The 25,290-nt window shown below is 42.3% G+C and overlaps 1 protein-coding gene across 6 annotated transcripts in view; it reads right to left on the bottom strand.

Annotated features, from left to right (window-relative positions):
• The window catches only part of LOC139754648 (ethylmalonyl-CoA decarboxylase-like), a 35,041-nt gene extending 29,362 nt beyond the window's left edge, over positions 1 to 5,679 (bottom strand). The window contains exon 1 of one of the 6 annotated variants that reach the window (XM_071672169.1): positions 5,288 to 5,679. In XM_071672169.1, coding sequence (XP_071528270.1) covers positions 5,288 to 5,352 — 65 coding nt within the window. In that variant the 5' untranslated portion in view covers positions 5,353 to 5,679. Of the gene's footprint in view, positions 1 to 4,788; positions 5,050 to 5,095; positions 5,137 to 5,199 lie in introns of those variants that run through there. The other 5 variants (XM_071672168.1, XM_071672171.1, XM_071672173.1 and 2 more) reach the window with 5 other exon arrangements.
• Between the last annotated feature and the right edge of the window lie 19,611 nt (positions 5,680 to 25,290).

Raw genomic sequence — 25,290 nt, 5'->3', positions numbered from 1 at the left:
CGAAACCCATCCATAAACAAATTAAACAACCATGGAGACATCACACACCCCTGCCGCAAACCTACATTCACTGAGAACCAATCACTTTTCACTGCTTCTAACAACTTGCCTCCCACACCATATATTCTTAATACCTTCTACAGAGCATCTCTATCAACTCTATCATATGCCTTCTCCAGATCCATAAATGCTACATACAAATCCATTTGTTTTTCTAAGTATTTCTCACATACATTCTTCAAAGCAAACACCTGATCCAGACATCCTCTACCACTTCTGAAACCACACTGCTCTTCCCCAATCTGATGCTTTGTACATGCCTTCACCCTCTCAATCAGTACCCTCCCATATAATTTACCAGGAATACTCAACAAACTTATACCTCTGTAATGTGAGCACTCACTCTTATCCCCTTTGCCTTTGTACAATGGCACTATGCAAGCATTCAGCCAATCCTCAGGCACCTCACCATGAATTATACATACATTAAATAACCTTACCAACCAGTCAACAATACAGTCACCCCCTTTTTTTTATAAATTCCACTGCAATACCATCCAAAACTGCTGCCTTGCCGGCTTTCATCTTCCACAAATCTTTTACTACCTCTTCTCTGTTTACCAAATCCTTTTCCCTAACCCTGTCACTTTGCACACCACCTCAACCAAAACACTCTGTATCTGCCACTCTATCATCAAACACATTCAACAAACCTTCAAAATACTCACTCCACCTCCTTCTCACATCACCACTACTTGTTATCACCTCCCCATTTGCCCCCTTCACTGAAGTTCCCATTTGTTCCCTTGTCTTACACACTTTACTTATAAACTTCCAAAACATCATTTTATTCTCGCTAAAATTTAATAATACTCTCTCACACCAACTCTCATCTGCCCTCTTTTTTGCCTCTTGCACCTTTCTCTTGACCTCCTGCCTCTTTCTTTTATATGTCTCCCAGTAATTTGCATTATTTTCCTGCAAAAAGAGAGATATACATAAGTATATGTATGTAGGTAGGAGAGATGGCCAGAGAGCATTATTGGATCACATGTTAATTGATAGGCACTTGAAAGAGAGACTTTTGGATGTTAATGTACTGAGAGCGGCAACTGGGGGGATGTCTGATCATTATCTTTTGAAGGCGAAGGTGAAGATTTGTAGAGGTTTTCAGAAAGGAAGAGAGAATGTTGGGGTGAAGAGAGTGGTGAGAGTAAATGACCTTGGAATGGAGGCTTGTGTGCGGAAGCACCAGGAGAGATTGAGTGCAGGATGGAAAAAGGTGAGAGCAAAGGATGTAAGGGGAGTGGGGGAGGAATGGGATGTATTTAGGGAAGCAGTGATGGCTTGCGCAAAAGATGCTTGTGGCATGAGAAAGGTGGGAGGTGGGCGGATTAGAAAGCATAGTGAGTGGTGGGATGAAGAAGTAAGATTGTTAGTGAAAGAGAAGAGAGATGTGTTTCGACAATTTTTGCAGGGAAGTAATGCAAATAATAGGGAGATGTGTAAAAGAAAGAGGCAGGAAGTCAAGAGAAAGGTGCAAGAGGTGAAAAAGAGGGCAAATGAGAGATGGGGTGAGAGTATCATGAAATATCAGGGAAAATATAAAGATGTTTGGAAGGAGATAAATACAGTGCGTAAGACAACAGAACAAATGGGAAGATCGGTGAAGGGGGCTAATGGGTAGGTAATAACAAGTAGTGGTGAAGTGAGAAGGAGATGGAGTGAGTATTTTGAAGGTTTCTAGAATATCATGGATGATAGAGTGGTAGACATAGGGTGTTTTGGTCGAGGTGGTGTGCGAAGTGAGAGGGCCAGGGAAAATGGTTTGGTAAACAAAGAAGGGGTAGTGAAAGTATTGGGGAAGATGAAAGCCAGCAAGGTGGGAGGTTTGGATGGTACTGCAATGGAATTTATCTAAAAAGGGGGTGACTGTGTTGTTGACTGGTTGGTGAGGATATTCAATGTATGTATGGTTCATGGTGAAGTGCCTGAAGATTGGTGTAATGCATGCATAGTGCCATTGTAGAAAAGCAAATAGGATAAAGGTGAGTGCTCAAATTACAGAGGTATAAGTTTGTTGAGTATTCCTGGGAAATTATATAGGAGGGTGTTAATTGAGAGGGTCAAGGCATGGACAGAGCATCAGATTGGGGAAGAGCAGTGTGATTTCAGAAGTGGTAGAGGATGTGTGGATCAGGTGTTTGCTTTAAAAAATGTATGTGAGACTTCGAAAAACAGATGGATTTGTATGTAGCATTAATGGATCTGGAGAAGGCATATGATAGAGTTGATAGAGATGCTCAGTGGAAGGTATTAAGAGTATATGGTGTGGGAGGTACATTGCTAAAAGCAGTGAAAAGTTTTTATTAAGGATGTAAGGCATGTGTACAAGTAGGAAGAGAGGAAAGTGATTGGTTCCCAGTGAATGTTGGTTTGCAGCAGGGGTGTATGATGTCTCCTCGGTTGTTTAATTTGTTTACGGATGGGGTTGTTAGGGAGGTGGATGCAAGACTTTTGGAGAGAGAGGCAAGTATGCAGTCTGTTGTGGATGATAGGTTTGGAAAGTGAGTCAGTTGTTGTTCGCTGATGATGCAGTGCTGGTGGCTGCTTCAGGTGAGAAACTCCAGAAGTTGGAGATTGAGTTTGGTAAAGTGTGTGAAAGAAGAAAGCCGAGAGTAAATATGAATAAGAGCAAGTTAATAGGTTCAGTAGGTTTGAGGAACCAAGTAAATTGGGAGGTACGTTTGAATGGAGAAAGACTGGAGGAAGTTAAGTGTTTTAGATATATACAAGTGGATCTGGCAGCAGATGGAGCCATGGAAGTGGAAATGAGTCACTGGTTGGGGGAGGGGGCGAAGGTTCTGGGAGCGTTGAAGAGCATGTGGAAGGCAAGAACATTATCTCGGAGAGCAAAAATGGGTATGTTTGAAGGAATGGTGGTTCCAACAATGTTATATGGTAGTGAGGCATGGGCCTTAGATAATGTTATGCAGAGGACAGTGGATGTGTTGGAAATGTGATGTTTGAGGATAATACATGGTGTGAGGTGGTTTGATCAAGTAAGTAATGAAAGGGTAAGAGAGATGTGTGGTAATAAAAAGAGTGTGGTTGAGAGAGCAGAAGAGGGTGTATTGAAATGGTTTGGTCACATGGATAGAATAAGCGAGGAAAGATTGACAAAGAGGATATATGTGTCAGAGGTGGAGGGAACGAGGGGAAGTGGGAGACCAAATTGGAGGTTGAAAGATGGAGTGAAAAAGATTTTGAGCAATCGGGGCCTGAAAATATAGGAGGGTGAAAGGTGCGCAAGGAATAGAGTGAATTGGAATGATGTGGTATACCTGGGTCAATGTGCTGTCAATGGATTGAACCAGGGCATGTGAGGCGTCTGGGATAAACCATGGAAAGTTTTGTGGGGCCTGGATGTGGAAAGGGAGCTGTGGTTTTGGTGCATTACACATGACAGCGAGAGACTGAGTGTGAACGAATTTGGCCTTTGTTGTCATTTCCTAGTAGTACCTCACATGCTTGTGGGGGGAGTGATGTGCCATTTATTGTGTGGCGGGGTGGCGGCTAGGATGGATGACGGCAGCATGTATGAATATGTGCTTGTGTATATATGTACGTCTGTGAATGTACATGTATGTATACGTTGAAATGTATAGGTGTGTATTTGTGCGCGTGTGAGCATATATGTATATACATGTGTATGTGGGTGGGTTGGGCCATTCTTTTGTCTGTTTCCCCTCCCTACCTCGCTAATGTGGGAGACAAGTATGCAGTCTGTTGTGGATGAAAGAGCTTGGGAAATGAGTCAGTTGTTCACTGATGATACAGCGCTGGTGGCTGATTTGGGTGAGAAATTGCAGAAGGTGGTGACTGAGTTTGGTAAAGTGTGTGAAAGAAGAAAGCTGAGAGTAAATGCGAATAAGAGCAAGGTTATTAGGTACAGTAGGGTTGAGGGACAAGTCAACTGTGAGGTAAGTTTGAATGGAGAAAGACTGGAGGAAGTGAAGTGTTATAGATATCTGGGAGTGGATTTGGCAGCGGATGGAACTATGGAAGCAGAATTGAGTCATAGGGTGGGGGAGGGGGCAAAAGTTCTGGGAGAGTTGAAAATGTGTGGAAGGCGAGAACGTTATCTCGGAAAGGAAATATGGGTATGTTTGAAGGAATAGTGTTTCTGACAATGTTATGTGGTTGCGAGGCATGGGCTATAGATAGAGCTGTGCAGAGGAGGGTGGATGCACTGGAAGTTGTTCACCCAATGACTGTATTTAGTGTTTACTGAAAGCATTCAATTCCTCCACCCTCATGTATCGAAAGTGGAAGGAAAATGATGACAGATTTTGGCATGATTTGATGATAAAATGGAATATTGCTTAAAATGAGGCTTAAAGGAGTTTTCTATGTTTTGTTTTCATAAATGCATTTCTCTAATTTTACCCAAAATTGTACCAGATCATCACATCTGTTCCATAACTCTTAGTAAGAATGAACAAAATGCCCCAAATCATGCAACCTCGGTCTATATAAATTCTTCAAAGTATTATGAATTAATAAGTGTGTGTTTCAGCCAAATTTATATGCTACGTTGTGTGGTGCCCCTAAACTGTAACTTTACCTAAAATCACTTATAACCAAAGCTTTTAGTGATGCAGAGATAACGCCAACTTTTTCCAACACAATAATTTACTTCGAGACCAAGCCTTCCCTTCATATCCGAATCGTATAAAATAAACAAGTACTTCCAACATTCATAACAATAATGTGAAATATTATCACCTGCAGAAATGCCTGTTTTATTACGTAATTCAGCCAAGATTAGATTCATGTATGATTAAATCTGTAAAGTACTTTTGACTATCAGGTGTACAAACTAGTCGGTAAAATTCCGTTTAACTAATCAATGCCTGAACGGTAACATAGCATTAATCCCGTTTCAAAAGAAGGCACCGAGTCAGAGGCTATTTTGCCGACAAACATTTGCTCTTATAGAATTTTTCTAGAGTCATCGGCAGCACATTGGAGAAGGCTGTGTTGCCGACTACAATCATTGCTGCTCAGCAGAACAGCGTTTGAAACCACATACCAAATATCATAAATAATGGCAAACATTTAAACTATTCATCTTCCTGAGGAACTGAGTAGTAAGCAAGTCCAAATGACTATGTAACATTGGAAAAAAGATTTCACCTGACTTATAATTTATATTTGTCATAAAGTTCCTATGTTGTTTCGAACTGACCCCAAACACGAGACCAACAATAAGGTTCGTACGTACAAACATGCAGGAACTCGGGCATGCAGACGCAGCAACAACTCCTCACCAACACCAGTCATTATCATTTCTCATGCTTCAGTTTCTGTTGTTTCAAAAAGTATATATTCAAGAGATATAGGGAACATCGTCCATAATATGGTGAGATACAGTGTACGTTTTACAATATTCTCTGTTTCATATCACTTGGCAAGCATGGAAATTTTTTTTTGTTTCACATTTCCAGATGAACCACTTCATTACCACCAATCTTTTAATGAATTAGTTTTACGCATTATACTTCTCAACCTCGACAGTATAGTACATTCTTGAACATAAGTGTACCATACAATGTTGATTCATGAATATGATTCTTAATAGTATCCTTTTTCATACGTAAAATACATGATTCATTTTTTTATGATCGTCTTCACATCTTAATCCCTATATCTATCGTGTTACCCTTTGTGAATGATATCCTTCTGTCCGTTCTTTAGGTACATATATCCTACACTGCTGTATATTGCGCTGTTTTCTACCCTAACTGTTCCTTTCGATAGCCTGTTCTTCCAATAGGTCCTCTAAGATTTTTTGTTTCAGACAGTATTCCATGATAGTCCAAGATATTTAGGTACAGTACATGAAAATATCTCAGTTCCTACATTACTCAAAATGTGCGGGTACCCAGAGGCCGTAATCTTAACTTTCTATATTTCTAATGCTATCTCATTTCCATAGTATGGAGATCATGTTTAATACTCTCTCTTTTTCTTTTTGGTCAAGAATACATTTAGTCGCACATTGTCATTGTCATTTTCAGAGTTCACCCTTTTTCCACTTTCAGAATGCAATTGACTAAATTTAATTGAACATTCTCTCTCTCTCTCTCTCTCTCTCTCTCTCTCTCTCTCTCTCTCTCTCTCTCTCTCTCTCTCTCTCTCGAAGGATGTGTGGAAGTCGAAAACATGATCTCGGAAAGCAAAAATGGGTATGTTTGAAGGAATAGTGGTTCCAACAATGCTATGTGTTTGCGAGGCGTGGGCTATAGATAGAGTTGTGCGGAGGAAGGTGGATGTGCTGGAAATTAGATGTTTGAGGACAATATGTGATGTGAGGTGGTTTGATCGAGTAAGTAATAATAGGGTAAGAGAGATGTGTGGTACTAAAAAGAGTGTGGTTGAGAGAGCAGAAGAGGGTGTTTTGAAATGGCTTGGTCACATGGAGAGAGTGAGTGAGGAAAGATTGACCAAGAGGATATATGTGTCAGAGGTGGAGGGAAAGAGGAGAGTGGGAGACCAAATCGGAGGTGGAAAGATGGAGTGAAAAAGATTTTGAGTGATCGGGGCCTGAACATGCAGGAGGGTGAAAGGCGTGCAAGGAATAGAGTGAATTGGAGCGATGTGGTATATTGGGGTCGACGTGCTGTCATTGGATTGAACCAGGGAATGTGAAGCGTCTGGGGTAAACCATGGAAAGTTCTGTGGGGCCTGGATGTGGAAAGGGAGCTGTGGTTTCGGTGCATTATACATGACAGCTAGAGACCGAGTGTGAACGAATGTGGCCTTTGTTGTATTTTCTTAGCGCTACTTCGTGCACATGCAGGGGGAGGGGGTTGTTATTTCATGTGTGGGGGTTGGCGACAGGAATGAATAAAGGCAGACAGTATGAATTATGTACATGTGTATATATGTATATATCTGTGTGTATGTATATGTATACGTTGAGATGCATAGGTATGTATATTTGCGTGTGTGGACATGTATGTATATACATGTGTATGTGGGTCATTCGTCTGTTTCCTTGCGCTACCTCGGTAACGCGGGAGACAGCGACAAAGTTAGATAAATGAATATATATATATATATATATATATATATATATATATATATATATATATATATATATATATATATGTATATTATCCCTGGGGATAGGGGAGAAAGAATACTTCCCACGTATTCCCTGCGTGTCGTAGAAGGCGACTAAAAGGGAAGAGAGCGGTGGGCTGGAAATCCTCCCCTCTCGGTTTTTTTTTTTTTTTTTTCCAAAAGAAGGAACAGAGAAGAGGGCCAGGTGAGGATATTCCCTCAAAGGCCCAGTCCTCTGTTCTTACCGTTACCTCGCTATCGCGGGAAATGGCGAATAGTATGAAAAAAAAAAAAAATATATATATATATATATATATATATATATATATATATATATATATATATATATATATATATATATATATAAGGTACAGTAGGGTTGAGGGTCAAGTCAATTGGGAGGTGAGTTTGAATGGAGAAAAACTGGAGGAAGTGAAGTGTTTTAGATATCTGGGAGTGGATCTGGCAGCGGATGGACCATGGAAGCGAAGTGGATCATAGGGTGGGGGAGGGGGCGAAAATTCTGGGGGCCTTGAAGAATGTGTGGAAGTCGAGAACATTATCTCGGAAAGCAAAAATGGGTATGTTTGAAGGAATAGTGGTTCCAACAATGTTGTATGGTTGCGAGGCATGGGCTATGGATAGAGTTGTGCGCAGGAGGATGGATGTGCTGGAAATGAGATGTTTGAGGACAATGTGTGGTGTGAGGTGGTTTGATCGAGTGAGTAACGTAAGGGTAAGAGAGATGTGTGGAAATAAAAAGAGCGTCGTTGAGAGAGCAGAAGAGGGTGTTTTGAAGTGGTTTGGGCACATGGAGAGAATGAGTGAGGAAAGATTGACCAAGAGGATATATGTGTCGGAGGTGGAGGGAACGAGGAGAAGAGGGAGACCAAATTGGAGGTGGAAAGATGGAGTGAAAAAGATTTTGTGTGATCGGGGCCTGAACATGCAGGAGGGTGAAAGGAGGGCAAGGAATAGAGTGAATTGGAGCGATGTGGTATACCGGGGTTGACGTGCTGTCAGTGGATTGAATCAAGGCATGTGAAGCGTCTGGGGTAAACCATGGAAAGCTGTGTAGGTATGTATATTTGCGTGTGTGGACGTATGTATATACATGTGTATGGGGGGGGGGGTTGGGCCATTTCTTTCGTCTGTTTCCTTGCGCTACCTCGCAAACGCGGGAGACAGCGACAAAGTATAATAAAAAAAAAATAATATATATATATATATATATATATATATATATATATATATATATATATATATATATATATATACACCAGTGTGAAAGGAGAAAGTTAAATGTGAAGGATATAAGTTCGGATAGAGAAAAATTGGAAGAAGTGAAGTGTCTTAGACATCTGGGAGTGGACTTGGCAGCGAATGGAAACAAGGAAGCGAAAGTGAGTCCTATATAGAGTGGGGGAAGATTCTGGGAGCGATGAAGAATATGTGAAAAGAGAGAACGTTATCTCGGAGAACAAAAATGTTTTTTTTTTTTTTTTGAAGGAATAGTAGTTCCAACAATCTTACATGGTTGCGAGGCATGGTGATAGGGTTGTGCGGAGGAGGGTGGATGTGTTGGAAATTAAATGTTTGACGATGATATGTAGTGTGTGAGGTGGTTTGATCAAGTAAGTAATGAAAGGTTAATAGAGATATGTGGTAATAAAAAGAGTGCGGTTGAGAGAGTGGAAGAGGATGTGTTGAAATAGTTTGTACATATTACACCTGCCAGCTAGAGACTGAGTGTAAGAGAATGTGGCCTTCCTTTGTCTGTTAACTGGCGCTACCTTGCTGACGCAAGGGGTGGCGATGCTGTTTCTTGTGGGGCGGGATAGTGCTGGGAATGGATGAAGGAGAGCATATATATATATATATATATATATATATATATATATATATATATATTAATGTGCTGAGAGGTGCAACTGGAGGGATGTCTGATCATTATCTTGTGGAAGCAAAGGTGAAGATTTGTGGGGGTTTTCAGAAAAGAAGAGAAAATGTTGGGGTGAAGAGAGTGGTGAGAGTAAGTGAGCTTGGGAAGGAGACTTGTGTGAGGAAGTACCAGGAGGGACTGAGTACACAATGGAAAAAGGTGAGAACAAAGGACGTAAGGGGAGTGGGGGAGGAATGGGATGTATTTAGGAAAGCAGTGATGGCTTGCGCAAAAGATGCTTGTGGCATGATGGGAGGTGGGTTGATTGGAAAAGGTAGTGAGTGGTGGAATGAAGAAGTAAGATTATTAGTGAAAGAGAAGAGAGAGGCATTTGAACGATTTTTGCAGAGAAAAAATGCAAATGAGTGGGAGAGGTATAAAAGAAAGAGGCAGGAGGTCAAGAGAAAGGTGCAAGAGGTGAAAAAGAGGGCAAATGAGAGTTGGGGTGAGAGAGTATCATTAAATTTTAGGGAGAATAAAAAGATGTTTTGGAAGGAGGTGAATAAAGTGCGTAAGACAAGGGAGCAAATGGGAACTTCAGTGAAGGGGGCTAATGGGGAGGTGATAACAAGTAGTGGTGATGTGAGAAGGAGATGGAGTGAGTATTTTGAAGGTTTGTTGAATGTGTTTGATGATAGAGTGGCAGATGTGGGGTGTCTTGGTCGAGGTGGTGTGCAAAGTGAGAGGGTTAGGGAAAATGATTTGGTAAATAGAGAAGAGGTAGTAAAAGCTTTACGGAAGATGAAAGCCGGCAAAGCATCAGGTTGGGATGGCATTGCAGTGGAATTTATTAAAAAAAGGGGGTGACTGTATTGTTGACTGGTTGGTAAGGTTATTTAATGTATGTATGATTCATGGTGAGGTGCCTGAGGATTGGCGGAATGCTTGCATAGTGCCTTTGTACAAAAGCAAAGGGGATAAGAGTGAGTGCTCAAATTACAGAGGTATAAGTTTGTTGAGTATTCCTGGTAAATTATATGGGAGGGTATTGATTGAGAGGGTGAAGGCATGTACAGAGCATCAGATTGGGGAAGAGCAGTGTGGTTTCAGAAGTGGCAGAGGATGTGTGGATCAGGTGTTTGCTTTGAAGAATGTATGCGAGAAATACTTAGAAAAACAAATGGATTTGTATGCAGCATTTATGGATCTGGAGAAGGCATATGATAGAGTTGATAGAGATGCTCTGTGGAAGGAATTAAGAATATATGGTGTGGGAGGCAAGTGGTTAGAAGCAGTGAAAAGTTTTTATCGAGGATGTAAGGCATGTGTACGTGTAGGAAGAGAGGAAAGTGATTGGTTCTCAGTGAACGTAGGTTTGCGGCAGGGGTGTGTGATGTCTCCATGGTTGTTTAATTTGTTTATGGATGGGGTTGTTAGGGAGGTGAATGCAAGAGTTTTGGATAGAGGGGCAAGTATGCAGTCCGTTGTGGATGAGAGAGCTTGGGAAGTGAGTCAGTTGTTGTTCGCTGATGATACGGCGCTGGTGGCTGATTCATGTAAGAAACTGCAGAAGCTGGTGACTGAGTTTGGTAAAGTGTGTGAAAGAAGAAAGTTAAGAGTAAATGTGAATAAGAGCAAGGTTATTAGGTACAGTATGGTTGAGGGTCAAGTCAATTGGGAGGTAAGTTTGAATGGAGAAAAGCTGGAGGAAGTGAAGTGTTTTAGATATCTGGGAGTGGATCTGGCAGCGGATGGAAGCATGGAAGCGGAAGTGAATCATAGGGTGGGGGAGGGGGCGAAAATTCTGGGAGCCTTGAAGAATGTTTGGAAGTCGAGAACATTATCTCGAAAAGCAAAAATGGGTATGTTTGAAAGAATAGTGGCTCCAACAATGTTGTATGGTTGCGAGGCGTGGGCTATGGATAGAGTTGTGCGCAGGAGGGTGGATGTGCTGGAAATGAGATGTTTGAGGACAATATGTGGTGTGAGGTGGTTTGATCGAGTAAGTAATGTAAGGGTGAGAGAGATGTGTTGAAATAAAAAGAGTGTGGTTGAGAGAGCAGAAGAGGGTGTTTTGAAATGGTTTGGTCACATGGAGAGAATGAGTGGGGAAAGATTGACCAAGAGGATATATGTGTCAGAGGTGGAGGGAACGAGGAGAAGTGGGAGACCAAATTTTAGGTGGAAAGATGGAGTGAAAAAGATTTTGAGTGATCGGGGCCTGAACATGCAGGAGGGTGAAAGGCGTGCAAGGAATAGAGTGAATTGGAGCGATGTGGTATACCGGGGTCGACGTGCTGTCAATGGATTGAACCAGGGCATGTGAAGCGTCTAGGGTAAACCATGCAAAGTGTGTGGGGCCTGGATGTGGAAAGGGAGCTGTGGTTTCGGTGCATTATTACATGACAGCTAGAGACTGAGTGTGAACGAATGGGGCCTTTGGTGTTTTTCCTAGCGCTACCTCGCACACATGAGGAGGGAGGGGGTTGTTATTCCATGTGTGGCGAGGTGGCGATGGGAACAGATAGAGGCAGACAGTATGAATTATGTACATGTGTATATATGTATATGTCTGTGTGTGTATATATATGTGTACATTGAGATGTATATTGTGCGTGTGTGGACATGTATGTATATACATGTGTATGTGGGCGGGTTGGGCCATTCTTTCGTCTGTTTCCTTGCGCTACCTCGCTAACGCGGGAGACAGCGACAAAGCAAAATAAAATAAATAAAATAAATAATATATATATATATATATATATATATATATATATATATATATATATATATATATATATATATATATATATATTATACCTGGGGATAGGGGAGAAAGAATACTTCCCACGTATTCCCTGCGTGTCGTAGAAGGCGACTAAAAGGGGAGGGATCGGGAGGCTGGAAATCCTCCCCTCTCTTTTTTTTTTAATTTTCCAAAAGAAGGAACAGAGAAGGGGGCCAGGTGAGGGTATTCCCTCAAAGGCCCAGTCCTCTGTTCTTAACGCTACCTCGCTAATGCGGGAAATGGCGAATAGTTTGAAAAAAAAAAAAAAAAAAAATATATATATATATATATATATATATATATATATATATATATATATATATAGGGGAGAACAGATACTTCCCACGCATTCCCGCGTGTCGTAGAAGGCGATCGCAGGGGACGGGAGGAAGAAACCCTCCCCTCCTTGTATTCTAACTTTCTAAAAGGGGAAACGGAAGGAGTCACGCGGTAGCGCTCATCCTCCTCGAAGGCTCACAGTGGGGTGTCTAAATGTGTGTGGATGTAACCAAGATGAGAAAAAAGGGAGAGATAGGTAGTATGCTTGAGGAAAGGAACCTGGATGTTTTGGCTCTGAGTGAAACGAAGCTCAAGGATAGAGGGGAAGAGTGGTTTGGGAATGTTTTAGGAGTAAAGTCAAGGGGTTGGTGAGACGGACAAGAGCAAAGGAAGGGGTAGCACTACTCCTGAAACAGGAGTTGTGGGAGTATGTGATAGAGTGTGAGAAAGTAAGCTCTAGATTTATATGGGTAAAACTGAAAGTGGATGGAGAGAGATGGGAGAATTTTGGGGCCTATGCACCTGGGCATGAGAAGAAAGATCATGAGAGTCAAGTGTTTTGGGAGCAGCTGAGTGAGTGTGTTAGTAGTTTTGATGCACGAGACCGGGTTATAGTGATGGGTGATTTGAATGCAAAGGTGAATAATATGGCAGTTAAGGGAATAATTGGTGTGCATGGGGTGTTCAGTGTTGTAAATGGAAATGGTGAAGAGCTTGTAGATTTATGTGCTGAAAAAGAACTGGTGATTAGGAATACCTGGTTTAAAAAGAGATATACATAAGTATACGTACATTATGTAAGAGAGATGGCCAGAGAGCGTTATTGGATTACTTGTTAATTGACAGGAGTGTGAAACAGAAACTTTTGGATGTTAATGTGCTGAGAGGTGCAACTGGAGGGATGTCTGATCATTGTCTTGTGGATGCGAAGGTGAAGATTTGTAGAGGTTTTCAGAAAAGAAGAGAGAATGTTGGGGTGAAGAGAGTGGTGAGAGTAGATGAGCTTGGGAAGGAGATTTTTGTGAGGAAGTACCAGGAGAGACTGAGTGCAGAATGGCAAAAGGTGAGAGCAAAGAACGTAAGGGGAGTAGGGGAGGAATGGGATGTATTTAGGGATGCAGTGATGGCTTGCGCAAAAGATGCTTGTGACATGAGAAGAGTTGGAGATGGGCAGATTAGGAAAGGTAGTGAGTCGTGGGATTAAGAACTAAGATTATTAGTGAATAAGAAGAGAGGTATTTGGACGATTTTTGCAAGGAAATAGTGCAATTGACTGGGAGATGTATAAAAGAACGAGGCAGGAGGTCAAGAGAAAAGTGCAAGAGGTGAAAAAGAGGGCAAATGAGAGTTGGGGTGAGAGAGTATCATTAAATTTTAGGGAGAATAAAAAGATGTTTTGGAAGGAGGTAAGTAAAGTGCGTAAGACAAGAGAACATATGGGAACATCGGTGAAGGGGGCTAATGGGGAGTTTTTATTGAGGATGTAAGGCATGTGTACGAGTAGGAAGAGAGGAAAGTGATTGGTTCCCAGTGAATATAGGTTTGCGGCAGGGGTGTGTGATGTCTTCATAGTTGTTTAATTTGTTTATGGATGGGGTTGTTAGGGAAGTAAATGCAATAGTTTTGGAGATAGAGGCAAGTATGCAGTCTGTTGTGGATGAGAGGGCCTGGGAAGGAGTCAATTGTTGTTCGCTGATGATACAGTGCTGGTGGCTGATTCGGGTGAGAAACTGCAGAATCTGGTGACTGAGTTTGGTAAAGTGTGTGAAAGAGGAAAGTTGAGAGTAAATGTGAATAAGTGCAAGGATATTAGGCTCAGTAAGGTTGAGGGACAAGTTAATTAGGAGGTAAGTTCAAATGGAGAAAAACTGTAGGAAGTGAAGTGTTTTAGATATTTGGGAATAAACTTAGCAGCGGATGGAACCATAAGCGGAAGTGAGTCACAGGGTGGGGGAGGGGGCGAAAGTTCCGGGAGCGTTGGAGAATGTGTGGAGGGTGAGAACGTTATCTCAGAAAGCAAAAATAGTTGTTTGAAGGAATAGTGGTTTCAAGAATGTTATATGGTTGCGAGGCGTGGGCTATGGATAGAGTTGTGCGGAGGAGGGTGGATTTGTTGTAAATGAAATGTTTAAGGACGATATATGGTGTGTGGTGGTTTGATCGAGTAAAGTAATGAAAGGGTAAGAGAGATGTGTGGTAATAAAAAGAGTGTGGTTGAGAGAGCAGAAGAGGGTGTGTTGAAATGGTTTGGACATATGGAGAGAATGAGTGGGGAAGGATTGATAAAGAGTATATGTGTGTCAGAGGTGGAGGGAAGAAGAAGTGGGAGACCAAATTGGAGGTGGAAAGATGGAGTGAAAAAGATTTTGAGCGATCGGGGCCTGAACATACAGAAGGGTGAAAGGCGTGCAAGGAATAGAGGGAATTGGAACGATGTGGCATACCGGGGTCGACGTGCTGCCACAGGATTGAACAGGGGCATGTGAAGTGTCTGTGGTAAACCATGGGAAGGTCTGTGGGGCTTGGATATGGAAAAGGAGCTGTGGTATCGGTGCACTCCACATGACAGCTAGAGACTGAGTGTGAAAGAATGTGGCTTTTTTTTTTTTTTTGTCTTTTCCTGGCGCTACCTCGCTGATGGTGGTGGTGGTGCTATTTCATGTGTGGCGGGTTGGCGACGGGAATTGGTGAAGGCAGCAAGTATGAATATGTACATGTGTATATATGTATATGTCTGTGTATGTATATCTATATATATGAATACGTTGAATTGTATATGTATGTATACGTTTGAAATGTATATGTATATGTGTATGTATGGGCGTTTATGTATATACATGGGTTGGGCCATTATTCGTCTGTTTCCTTGCGCTACCTCGCTGACGCGGGAAACGGTGATTAAAGATAATGAAGAAAATAAGAATAATATATATATATATATATATATATATATATATATATATATATATATATATATATATATATATATATATATATATATACACACACACACACACACATTATCCCTGGGGATAGGGGTGAAAGAATACTTCCCACGCATTCTTCGCGTGTCGTAGAAAGCGACTAGAGGGGACGGGAGCGGGGGGCCAGAAATCCTCCCCTCCTTGTATTTTTTTTAACTTTCTAAAATGGGAAACAGAAGAAGGAGTCACGCGGGGAGTGCTCATCCTCCTCGAAGGCTCAGATTGGGTTGCCTAAATGTGTGTGGATGTAACCAAGATGTGAAAAAAGGAGAGATAGGTAGTATGTTTGAGGAAAGGAACCTGGATGTTTTGGCTCTGAGTGAAACGAAGCTCAAGGGTAAAGGGGAAGAGTGGTTTGGGAATGTCTTGGGAGTAAAGTCAGGGGTTAGTGAGAGGACAAGAGCAAGGGAAGGAGTAGCAGTACTCCTGAAACAGGAGTTGTGGAAGTATGTGATAGAATGTAAGAAAGTAAATTCTCGATTAATATGGGTAAAACTGAAAGTTGATGGAGAGAGATGGGTGATTATTGGTGCATATGCACCTGGGCATGAGAAGAAAGATCATGAGAGGCAAGTGTTTGGGGAGCAGCTGAATGAGTGTGTTAGTGGTTTTGATGCACGAGACCGGGTTATAGTGTTGGGTGATTTGAATGCAAAGGTGAGTAATGTGGCAGTTGAGGGAATAATTGGTATACATGGGTTGTTCAGTGTTGTAAATGGAAATGGTGAAGAGCTTGCAGATTTATGTGCTGAAAAAGGACTGATGATTGGGAATACCTGGTTTAAAAAGCGAGATATATATAAGTATACTTATGTAAGTAGGAGAGATGGCCAGAGAGCGTTATTGGATTACGTGTTAATTGACAGGCGCGCGAAAGAGAGACTTTTGGATGTTAATGTGCTGAGAGGTGCAACTGGAGGGATGTCTGATCATTATCTTGTGGAGGCTAAGGTGAAGATTTGTATGGGTTTTCAGAAAAGAAGAGTGAATGTTGGGGTGAAGAGGGTGGTGAGAGTAAGTGAGCTTGGGAAGGAGACTTGTGTGAGGAAGTACCAGGAGAGACTGAGTACAGAATGGAAAAAGGTGAGAACAATGGAAGTAAGGGGAGTGGGGGAGGAATGGATGTATTTAGGGAATCAGTGATGGATTGCGCAAAAGATGCTTGTGGCATGAGAAGAGTGGGAGGTGGGAAGATTAGAAAGGGTAGTGAGTGGTGGGATGAAGAAGTAAGAGTATTAGTGAAAGAGAAGAGAGAGGCATTTGGACGATTTTTGCAGGGAAAAAATGCAATTGAGTGGGAGACGTATAAAAGAAAGAGACAGGAGGTCAAGAGAAAGGTGCAAGAGGTGAAAAAAAGGGCAAATGAGAGTTGGAGTGAGAGAGTATCATTAAATTTTAGGGAGAATAAAAAGATGTTCTGGAAGGAGGTAAATAAAGTGCGTAAGACAAGGGAGCAAATGGGAACTTCAGTGAAGGGCGCAAATGGGGAGGTAATAACAAGTAGTGGTGATGTGAGAAGGAGATGGAGTGAGTATTTTGAAGGTTTGTTGAATGTGTTTGATGATAGAGTGGCAGATATAGGGTGTTTTGGTCGAGGTGGTGTGCAAAGTGCGAGGGTTAGGGAAAATGAGTTGGTAAACAGAGAAGAGGTAGTAAAAGCTTTGCGGAAGATGAAAGCCGGCAAGGCAGCAGGTTTGGATGGTATTGCAGTGGAATTTATTAAAAAAGGGGGTGACTGTATTGTTGACTGGTTGGTAAGGTTATTCAATGTATGTATGACTCATGGTGAGGTGCCTGAGGATTGGCGGAATGCGTGCATAGTGCCATTGTACAAAGGCAAAGGGGATAAGAGTGAGTGCTCAAATTACAGAGGTATAAGTTTGTTGAGTATTCCTGGCAAATTATATGGGAGGGTATTGATTGAGAGGGTGAAGGCATGTACAGAGCATCAGATTGGGGAAGAGCAGTGTGGTTTCAGAAGTGGTAGAGGATGTGTGGATCAGGTGTTTGCTTTGAAGAATGTATGTGAGAAATACTTAGAAAAGCAAATGGATTTGTATGTAGCATTTATGGATCTGGAGAAGGCATATGATAGAGTTGATAGAGATGCTCTGTGGAAGGTATTAAGAATATATGGTGTGAGAGGCAAGTTGTTAGAAGCAGTGAAAAGTTTTTATCGAGGATGTAAGGCATGTGTACGCGTAGGAAGAGAGGAAAGTGATTGGTTCTCAGTGAATGTAGGTTTGCGGCAGGGGTGTGTGATGTCTCCATGGTTGTTTAATTTGTTTATGGATGGGGTTGTTAGGGAGGTGAATGCAAGAGTTTTGGAAAGAGGGGCAAGTATGAAGTCTGTTGGGGATGAGAGAGCTTGGGAAGTGAGTCAGTTGTTGTTCGCTGATGATACAGCGCTGGTGGCTGATTCATGTGAGAAACTGCAGAAGCTGGTGACTTAGTTTGGTAAAGTGTGTGAAAGAAGAAAGTTAAGAGTAAATGTGAATAAGAGCAAGGTTATTAGGTACAGTAGAGTGGAGGGTCAATTCAATTGGGAGGTGAGCTTGAATGGAGAAAAACTGGAGGAAGTGAAGTGTTTTAGATATCTGGGAGTGGATCTGGCAGCGGATGGAACCATGGAAGCGGAAGTGGATCATAGGGTGGGGGAGGGGGCGAAAATTCTGGGAGCCTTGAAGAATGTGTGGAAGTCGAGAACATTATCTCGGAAAGCAAAAATGGGTATGTTTGAAAGAATAGTGGTTCCAACAATGTTGTATGGTTGCGAGGCGTGGACTATGGATAGAGTTGTGCGCAGGAGGATGGATGTGCTGGAAATGAGATGTTTGAGGACAATGTGTGGTGTGAGGTGGTTTGATCGAGTAAGTAACGTAAGGGTAAGAGAGATGTGTGGAAATAAAAAGAGCGTGGTTGAGAGAGCAGAAGAGGGTGTTTTGAAATGGTTTGGTCACATGGAGAGAATGAGTGAGGAAAGATTGACCAAGAGGATATATGTGTCAGAGGTGGAGGGAACGAGGAGAAGAGGGAGATCAAATTGGAGGTGGAAAGATGGAGTGAAAAAGATTTTGTGTGATCGGGGCCTGAACATGCAGGAGGGTGAAAGGAGGGCAAAGAATATATATATATAAACTTTCTAAAAGGGGAAACAGAAGGAGTCTTGCGGGGAGTGCTTATCCTCCTCGAAGGCTCAGATTGGGGTGTCTAAATGCGTGTGGATGTAACAAAGATGAGAAAAAAGGAGAGATAGGTAGTATGTTTGAGGAAAGGAACCTGGATGTCTTGACTTGAGTGAAACGAAGCTGAAGGGTAAAGGGGTGGATTGGGAATGTCTTGGGAGTAAAGTCAGGGGATGGTGAGAGGACAAGAGTAAAGGAAGGAGTAGCACTACTCCTGAAACAGGAGTGGTGGGAGTATGTGATAGAGTGTAAGAAAGTTAACTCTAGATTGATATTGGTAAAACTGAAAGTGGATGGAGAGATGGATGATTATTGGTGCCTATGCACCTTGCCATGAGAAGAAAGATCATGAGAGGCGTGTTTTGAAAGCAGCAGAGTGAGCATGTTAGCATCTTTGATGCATGAGACCAGATTATAGTGATGGGTGATTTGAATGCAAAGATGAGTAATGTGGCAGTTAAGGGTAAAATTGCTGTACATGGGGTGTTCAGTGTTGTAAATGGAAGTGGTGAAGAGATTGTAGATTTGTTTGCAGAAAAAGAACTGGTGATTGGGAATACCTGGTTTAAAAAGAGATATACATAAGTATACGTATGGAAGTAGGAGAGATGGCCAGAGAGCGTTATTGGATTACGTGTTGATAGATAGGCGCATGAAATAGAGACTTTTGGCTGTTAATGTGCTGAGAGGGGCAACTAGAGGGATGTCTGATCATTATCTTGTGGAGACAAAGGTGAAGATTTGTAGAGGTTTTCCGAAAAGAAGAGAGAATGTTGGGGTGACGAGAGTAGTGAGAGTAAGTGAGCTTGGGAAGGGGATTTGTGTGAGGAAATACCAATAGAGATTGAGTGCAAATTGGAAAAAGGTGAGAGCAAATAACGTAACGGGAGTGAGGGAGGAATGGGATGTATTTAGGGAAGTAGTGATGGCTTCCGCAAAAGATGCCTGTGGCATGAGAAAGGTGGGAGGTGGGCAGATTAGAAAGGATAGTGAATGATGAGATGTAAGATTGTTAGCGGAAGAGAAGAGAGAGGTATTTGGACGATTTTTGTAGGGAAATAGTGCAAATTTAAGGGAGATGTATACGAGAAAGAGGCAGGAGGTGAAGAGAAAGGTGCAAGATGCAAGAGGCGAAAAAGAGGGCAAATGAGAGTTGGAGTGAGAGAGTATCGTTAAATTTTAGGGGGAATAAAAAGATGTTTTTAGAAGGAGGTAAAGGGGACGAATGGGGAGGTAATAACTAGTAATGGTGAAGTGAGAAGAAGCTAGAGTGAGTATTTCGAAGGTTTGTCGAATGTGTTTGATGATAGCGTGGCAGATATAGGGTGTTTTGGTCGAGGTGGTGTGAGAGGTTCAGGAAGAATGGTTTGGTAAACAGAGAAGAGGTAATGAAAGCTTTGCGGAAGATGAAAGCAGGCAAGGCGGCGGGATATGATGGTATTACTGTGGAATTCATTTAAAAAGGGGGTGACTATGTTGTTGATTGGTTGGTGAGGATATCCATTGTATGTATAGTTCATGGTGAAGTGCCTGAGGATTGGCGGAATGCATGAATAGTGCCATTGTACAAAGACAAAGGGGATAAAGGTGATTGTTCAAGTTACAGAGGTATAAGTTTGTTGAGTATTCCTGGGAAATTATATGGGAGGGTATTGATTGAGAGGGTGAAGGTATCTATAGAACATCAGACTGGGGAAGAGCAATGTGGTTTCAGAAGTGGTAGAGGATGCGTGGATCAGGTATTTGCTTTGAAGAATGTATGTGAGAAATACTTTGAAAAACAAGTGGATTTGTATGTAACTTTTATGGATCCGGAGAAGGCATTTGATAGAGTTGATAGAGATGCTGTGTGGAAGGTATTAAGAGTATATGGTGTGGGAGGTAAGTTGCTAGAAGCAGTGAAAAGTTTTTATCGAGGATGTAAGGCATGTGTACGAATAGGAAGAGAGGAAAATTATTTGTTCCCAGTGAATGTCGGTTTGCGGCATGGATGCGTGATGTCTCCATAGTTGTTTAATTTGTTTTTGGATGGGGTTCATAGGGAGGTAAATGCATGAGTTTTGGAGAGAGGGGCAAGTATGCAGTCTGTTGTGGATGAGAGGGCTTGGGATGTGAGTCAGTTGTTGTTCGCAGATGATACATCGCTGGTGGCTGATTCGAGTGAGAAACTGAAGAACCTGGTGACTGAGTTTGGTAAAGTGTGTGAAAGAAGAAAGCTGAGAGTAAATGTAAATAAGATTAAGGTTATAAGGTTCAATAGGATTGAGGGACAAGTCAGTTGGGAGGTAAGTTGGAATGGAGAAAAACTGAAGGGGATGAAGTGTTTTAGATATCTGGGAGTGGATTTGGCAGCGGCTGGAACCATGGAAGCTGAAATGAGTCACAGGGTGGGGAAGGGGGCGAAGGTTCTGGGAACGTTGAAGAATGTATGGAAGGCTAGAACGTTATCTCGAAGAGCAAAAGTAGGTTTGTTTGAAAGAATAGTGGTTCCAACAATGTTATAAGGTCGCGAGACGTGGGCTATAGATACAGTTGCGCGGAGGAGGGTGGATGTGTTGGAAATGAGATGTTTAAGGACAATATGTGGTTTGAGGCGGTTTGGTCTAGTAAGTAATGAAAGGGTTAGAGAGATGTGTGGTAATAAAGATTGTAGTTGAGAGAGCAGAAGAGGGTGTATTGCTCACATGGAGAGAATGAGTGAGGAAAGATTGACAAAGAGGATATATGTGTCAGAGGTGGAGGGAACGAGAAGTAGGAGATCAAATTGGAGGTGAAAGGATGAGTGAAAAAGATTTTGAGCGATCGGGCCTGAACATACAAGAGGGTATAATTCGTGCAATGAATATAGTGTATTAGAACGATGTAGTATACCGGGGTCGACGTGCTGCCAATGGACAGAACCAGGGCATGTGAAGCATCTGAGGTAAACCATGGAAAGTTTTGTGGGGCCTGGATGTGGAAAGGGAGCTGTGGTTTCGGTGCATTACACTTGAAAGCTAGAGACTGAGTGTGAACAAATGTGGCCTTTGTTGTCTTTTCCTGGCGCTACCTAGCGCGCGCGCGGGGGAAGGGGGTTTTCATTTCATGTGTGGCAGGGTGGCGACGGGGATGGAGAAGGCAGCAAGTGTGAATATGTATATGTGTATACATGTATATATCTGTATATATATGTGCGGAGGAGAGTGGATGTGTTGGAAATGAGATGTTTGAGGACAATATGTGGTGTGAGGTGATTTGATCGAGTAAGTAATCAAAGTGTAAGAGAGATGTGTGGTAATGAAAAGAGTGTGGTTCAGAGAAGAGAAGAGGGTGTTTTGAAATGGTTTGGTCTCATGGAGAGAATGAGAGAGGAAAGATTGACAAAGAGGATATATGTGTCAGAGGTGGAGGGAACGAGAAGTGGGAGACCAAATTGTAGGTGGAGGGATGGAATGAAAAAGATTTTGAGCGATTGGGGCCTGAACATGCAGGAGGGTGAAAGGCGTGCAAGGAACAGAGTGGATTGGAACGATGTGGTATACCAGGGTCGACGTGCTGTCAATGAATTGAACCAGGGCATGTGAAGCGTCTGGGGTAAACCATGGAATGTTTTGTGGGGCCTGGATGTGGAAAGGGAGCTGTGGTTTCCGTGCATTATACATGACAGCTAGAGACTGAATGTGAACGAATGTGGCCCTTGTTGTCTTTCCAGAGGGCAACCTTGCACGCATGCGGTAAAAGGGGGTTGTCATTTCATGTGTGGCCAGGTGGCGATGGGAATGAATAAAGGCAGGAAGTATGAATTTTGTACACGTGCATATATGTATTTGTCTGTGTGTGTGTGTGTGTGTGTGTGTATATATATATATATATATATATATATATATATATATATATATATATATATATATATATATATATATATATATATATATTTTTTTTTTTTTTTATACTTTGTCGCTGTCTCCCGCGTTTGCGAGGTAGCGCAAGGAAACAGACGAAAGGAATGGCCCAACCCCCCCCATACACATGTACATACACACGTCCACACACACAAATATACATACCTACACAGCTTTCCTTGGTTTACCCCGGACGCTTCACATGCCTTGATTCAATCCACTGACAGCACGTCAACCCCTGTATACCACATCGCTCCAATTCACTCTATTCCTTGCCCTCCTTTCACCCTCCTGCATGTTCAGGCCCCGATCACACAAAATCCTTTTCACTCCATCTTTCCACCTCCAATTTGGTCTCCCTCTTCTCCTCGTTCCCTCCACCTCCGACACATATATCCTCTTGGTCAATCTTTCCTCACTCATTCTCTCCATGTGCCCAAACCATTTCAAAACACCCTCTTCTGCTCTCTCAACCACGCTCTTTTTATTTCCACTCATCTCTCTTACCCTTACGTTACTTACTCGATCAAACCACCTCACACCACACATTGTCCTCAAACATCTCATTTCCAGCACATCCATCCTCCTGCGCACAACTCTATCCATAGCCCACGCCTCGCAACCATACAACATTGTTGGAACTACTATTCCTTCAAACATACCCATTTTTGCTTTCCGGGATAATGTTCTCGACTTCCACACATTTTTCAAGGCTCCCAAAATTTTCGCCCCCTCCCCCACCCTATGATCCACTTCCGCTTCCATGGTTCCATCCGCTGACAGATCCACTCCCAGATATCTAAAACACTTCACTTCCTCCAGTTTTTCTCCATTCAAACTCACCTCCCAATTGACTTGACCCTCAACCCTACTGTACCTAATAACCTTGCTCTTATTCACATTTACTCTTAACTTTCTTCTTCCACACACTTTACCAAACTCCGTCACCAGTTTCTGCAGTTTCTCACATGAATCCGCCACCAGCGCTGTATCATCAGCGAACAACAACTGACTCACTTCCCAAGCTCTCTCATCCCCAACAGACTTCATACTTGCCCCTCTTTCCAAGACCCTTGCATTTACCTCCCTAACCACCCCATCCATAAACAAATTAAACAACCATGGAGACATCACACACCCCTGCCGCAAACCTACATTCACTGAGAACCAATCACTTTCCTCTCTTCCTACACGTACACATGCCTTACATCCTCGATAAAAACTTTTCACTGCTTCTAACAACTTTCCTCCCACACCATATATTCTTAATACCTTCCACAGAGCATCTCTATCAACTCTATCATATGCCTTCTCCAGATCCATAAATGCTACATACAAATCCATTTGCTTTTCTAAGTATTTCTCACATACATTCTTCAAAGCAAACACCTGATCCACACATCCTCTACCACTTCTGAAACCACACTGCTCTTCCCCAATCTGATGCTCTGTACATGCCTTCACCCTCTCAATCAATACCCTCCCATATAATTTACCAGGAATACTCAACAAACTTATACCTCTGTAATTTGAGCACTCACTCTTATCCCCTTTGCCTTTGTACAATGGCACTATGCACGCATTCCGCCAATCCTCAGGCACCTCACCATGAGTCATACATACATTAAATAACCTTACCAACCAGTCAACAATACAGTCACCCCCTTTTTTAATAAATTCCACTGCAATACCATCCAAACCTGCTGCCTTGCCGGCTTTCATCTTCCGCAAAGCTTTTACTACCTCTTCTCTGTTTACCAAATCATTTTCCCTAACCCTCTCACTTTGCACACCACCTCGACCCAAACACCCTATATCTGCCACTCTGTCATCAGACACATTCAACAAACCTTCAAAATACTCATTCCATCTCCTTCTCACATCACCACTACTTGTTATCACCTCCCCATTTACGCCCTTCACTGAAGTTCCCATTTGCTCCCTTGTCTTACGCACCCTATTTACCTCCTTCCAGAACATCTTTTTATTCTCCCTAAAATTTAATGATACTCTCTCACCCCAACTCTCATTTGCCCTTTTTTTCACCTCTTGCACCTTTCTCTTGACCTCCTGTCTCTTTCTTTTATACTTCTCCCACTCAATTGCATTTTTTCCCTGCAAAAATCGTCCAAATGCCTCTCTCTTCTCTTTCACTAATACTCTTACTTCTTCATCCCACCACTCACTACCCTTTCTAAACAGCCCACCTCCCACTCTTCTCATGCCACAAGCATCTTTTGCGCAATCCATCACTGATTCCCTAAATACATCCCATTCCTCCCCCACTCCCCTTACTTCCATTGTTCTCACCTTTTTCCATTCTGTACACAGTCTCTCCTGATACTTCTTCACACAGGTCTCCTTCCCAAGCTCACTTACTCTCACCACCTTCTTCACCCCAACATTCACTCTTCTTTTCTGAAAACCCATACTAATCTTCACCTTAGCCTCCACAAGATAATGATCAGACATCCCTCCAGTTGCACCTCTCAGCACATTGACATCCAAAAGTCTCTCTTTCGCACGCCTGTCAATGAACACGTAATCCAATAACGCTCTCTGGCCATCTCTCCTACTTACATAAGTATACTTATGTATATCTCGCTTTTTAAACCAGGTATTCCCAATCATCAGTCCTTTTTCAGCACATAAATCTACAAGCTCTTCACCATTTCCATTTACAACACTGAATACCCCATGCATACCAATTATTCCCTCAACTGCCACATTACTCACCTTTGCATTCAAATCACCCATCACTATAACCCGGTCTCGTGCATCAAAACCGCTAACACACTCATTTAGCTGCTCCCAAAACACTTGCCTCTCATGATCTTTCTTCTCATGCCCAGGTGCATATGCACCAATAATCACCCACCTCTCTCCATCAACTTTCAATTTTACCCATATTAATCGAGAATTTACTTTCTTACATTCTATCACATACTCCCACAACTCCTGTTTCAGGAGTATTGCTACTCCTTCCCTTGCTCTTGTCCTCTCACTAACCCCTGACTTCACTCCCCAGACATTTCCAAACCACTCTTCCCCTTTACCCTTGAGCTTCGTTTCACTCAGTGCCAAAACATCCAGGTTCCTTTCCTCAAACATACTACCTATCTCTCCTTTTTTCACATCTTGGTTACATCCACACACATTT

This window comes from Panulirus ornatus, chromosome 17 (genome assembly GCF_036320965.1).
Source record: "Panulirus ornatus isolate Po-2019 chromosome 17, ASM3632096v1, whole genome shotgun sequence".
Classification (NCBI taxonomy): domain Eukaryota; kingdom Metazoa; phylum Arthropoda; class Malacostraca; order Decapoda; family Palinuridae; genus Panulirus; species Panulirus ornatus.
This window is presented reverse-complemented; position numbering and strand designations above follow the sequence as displayed.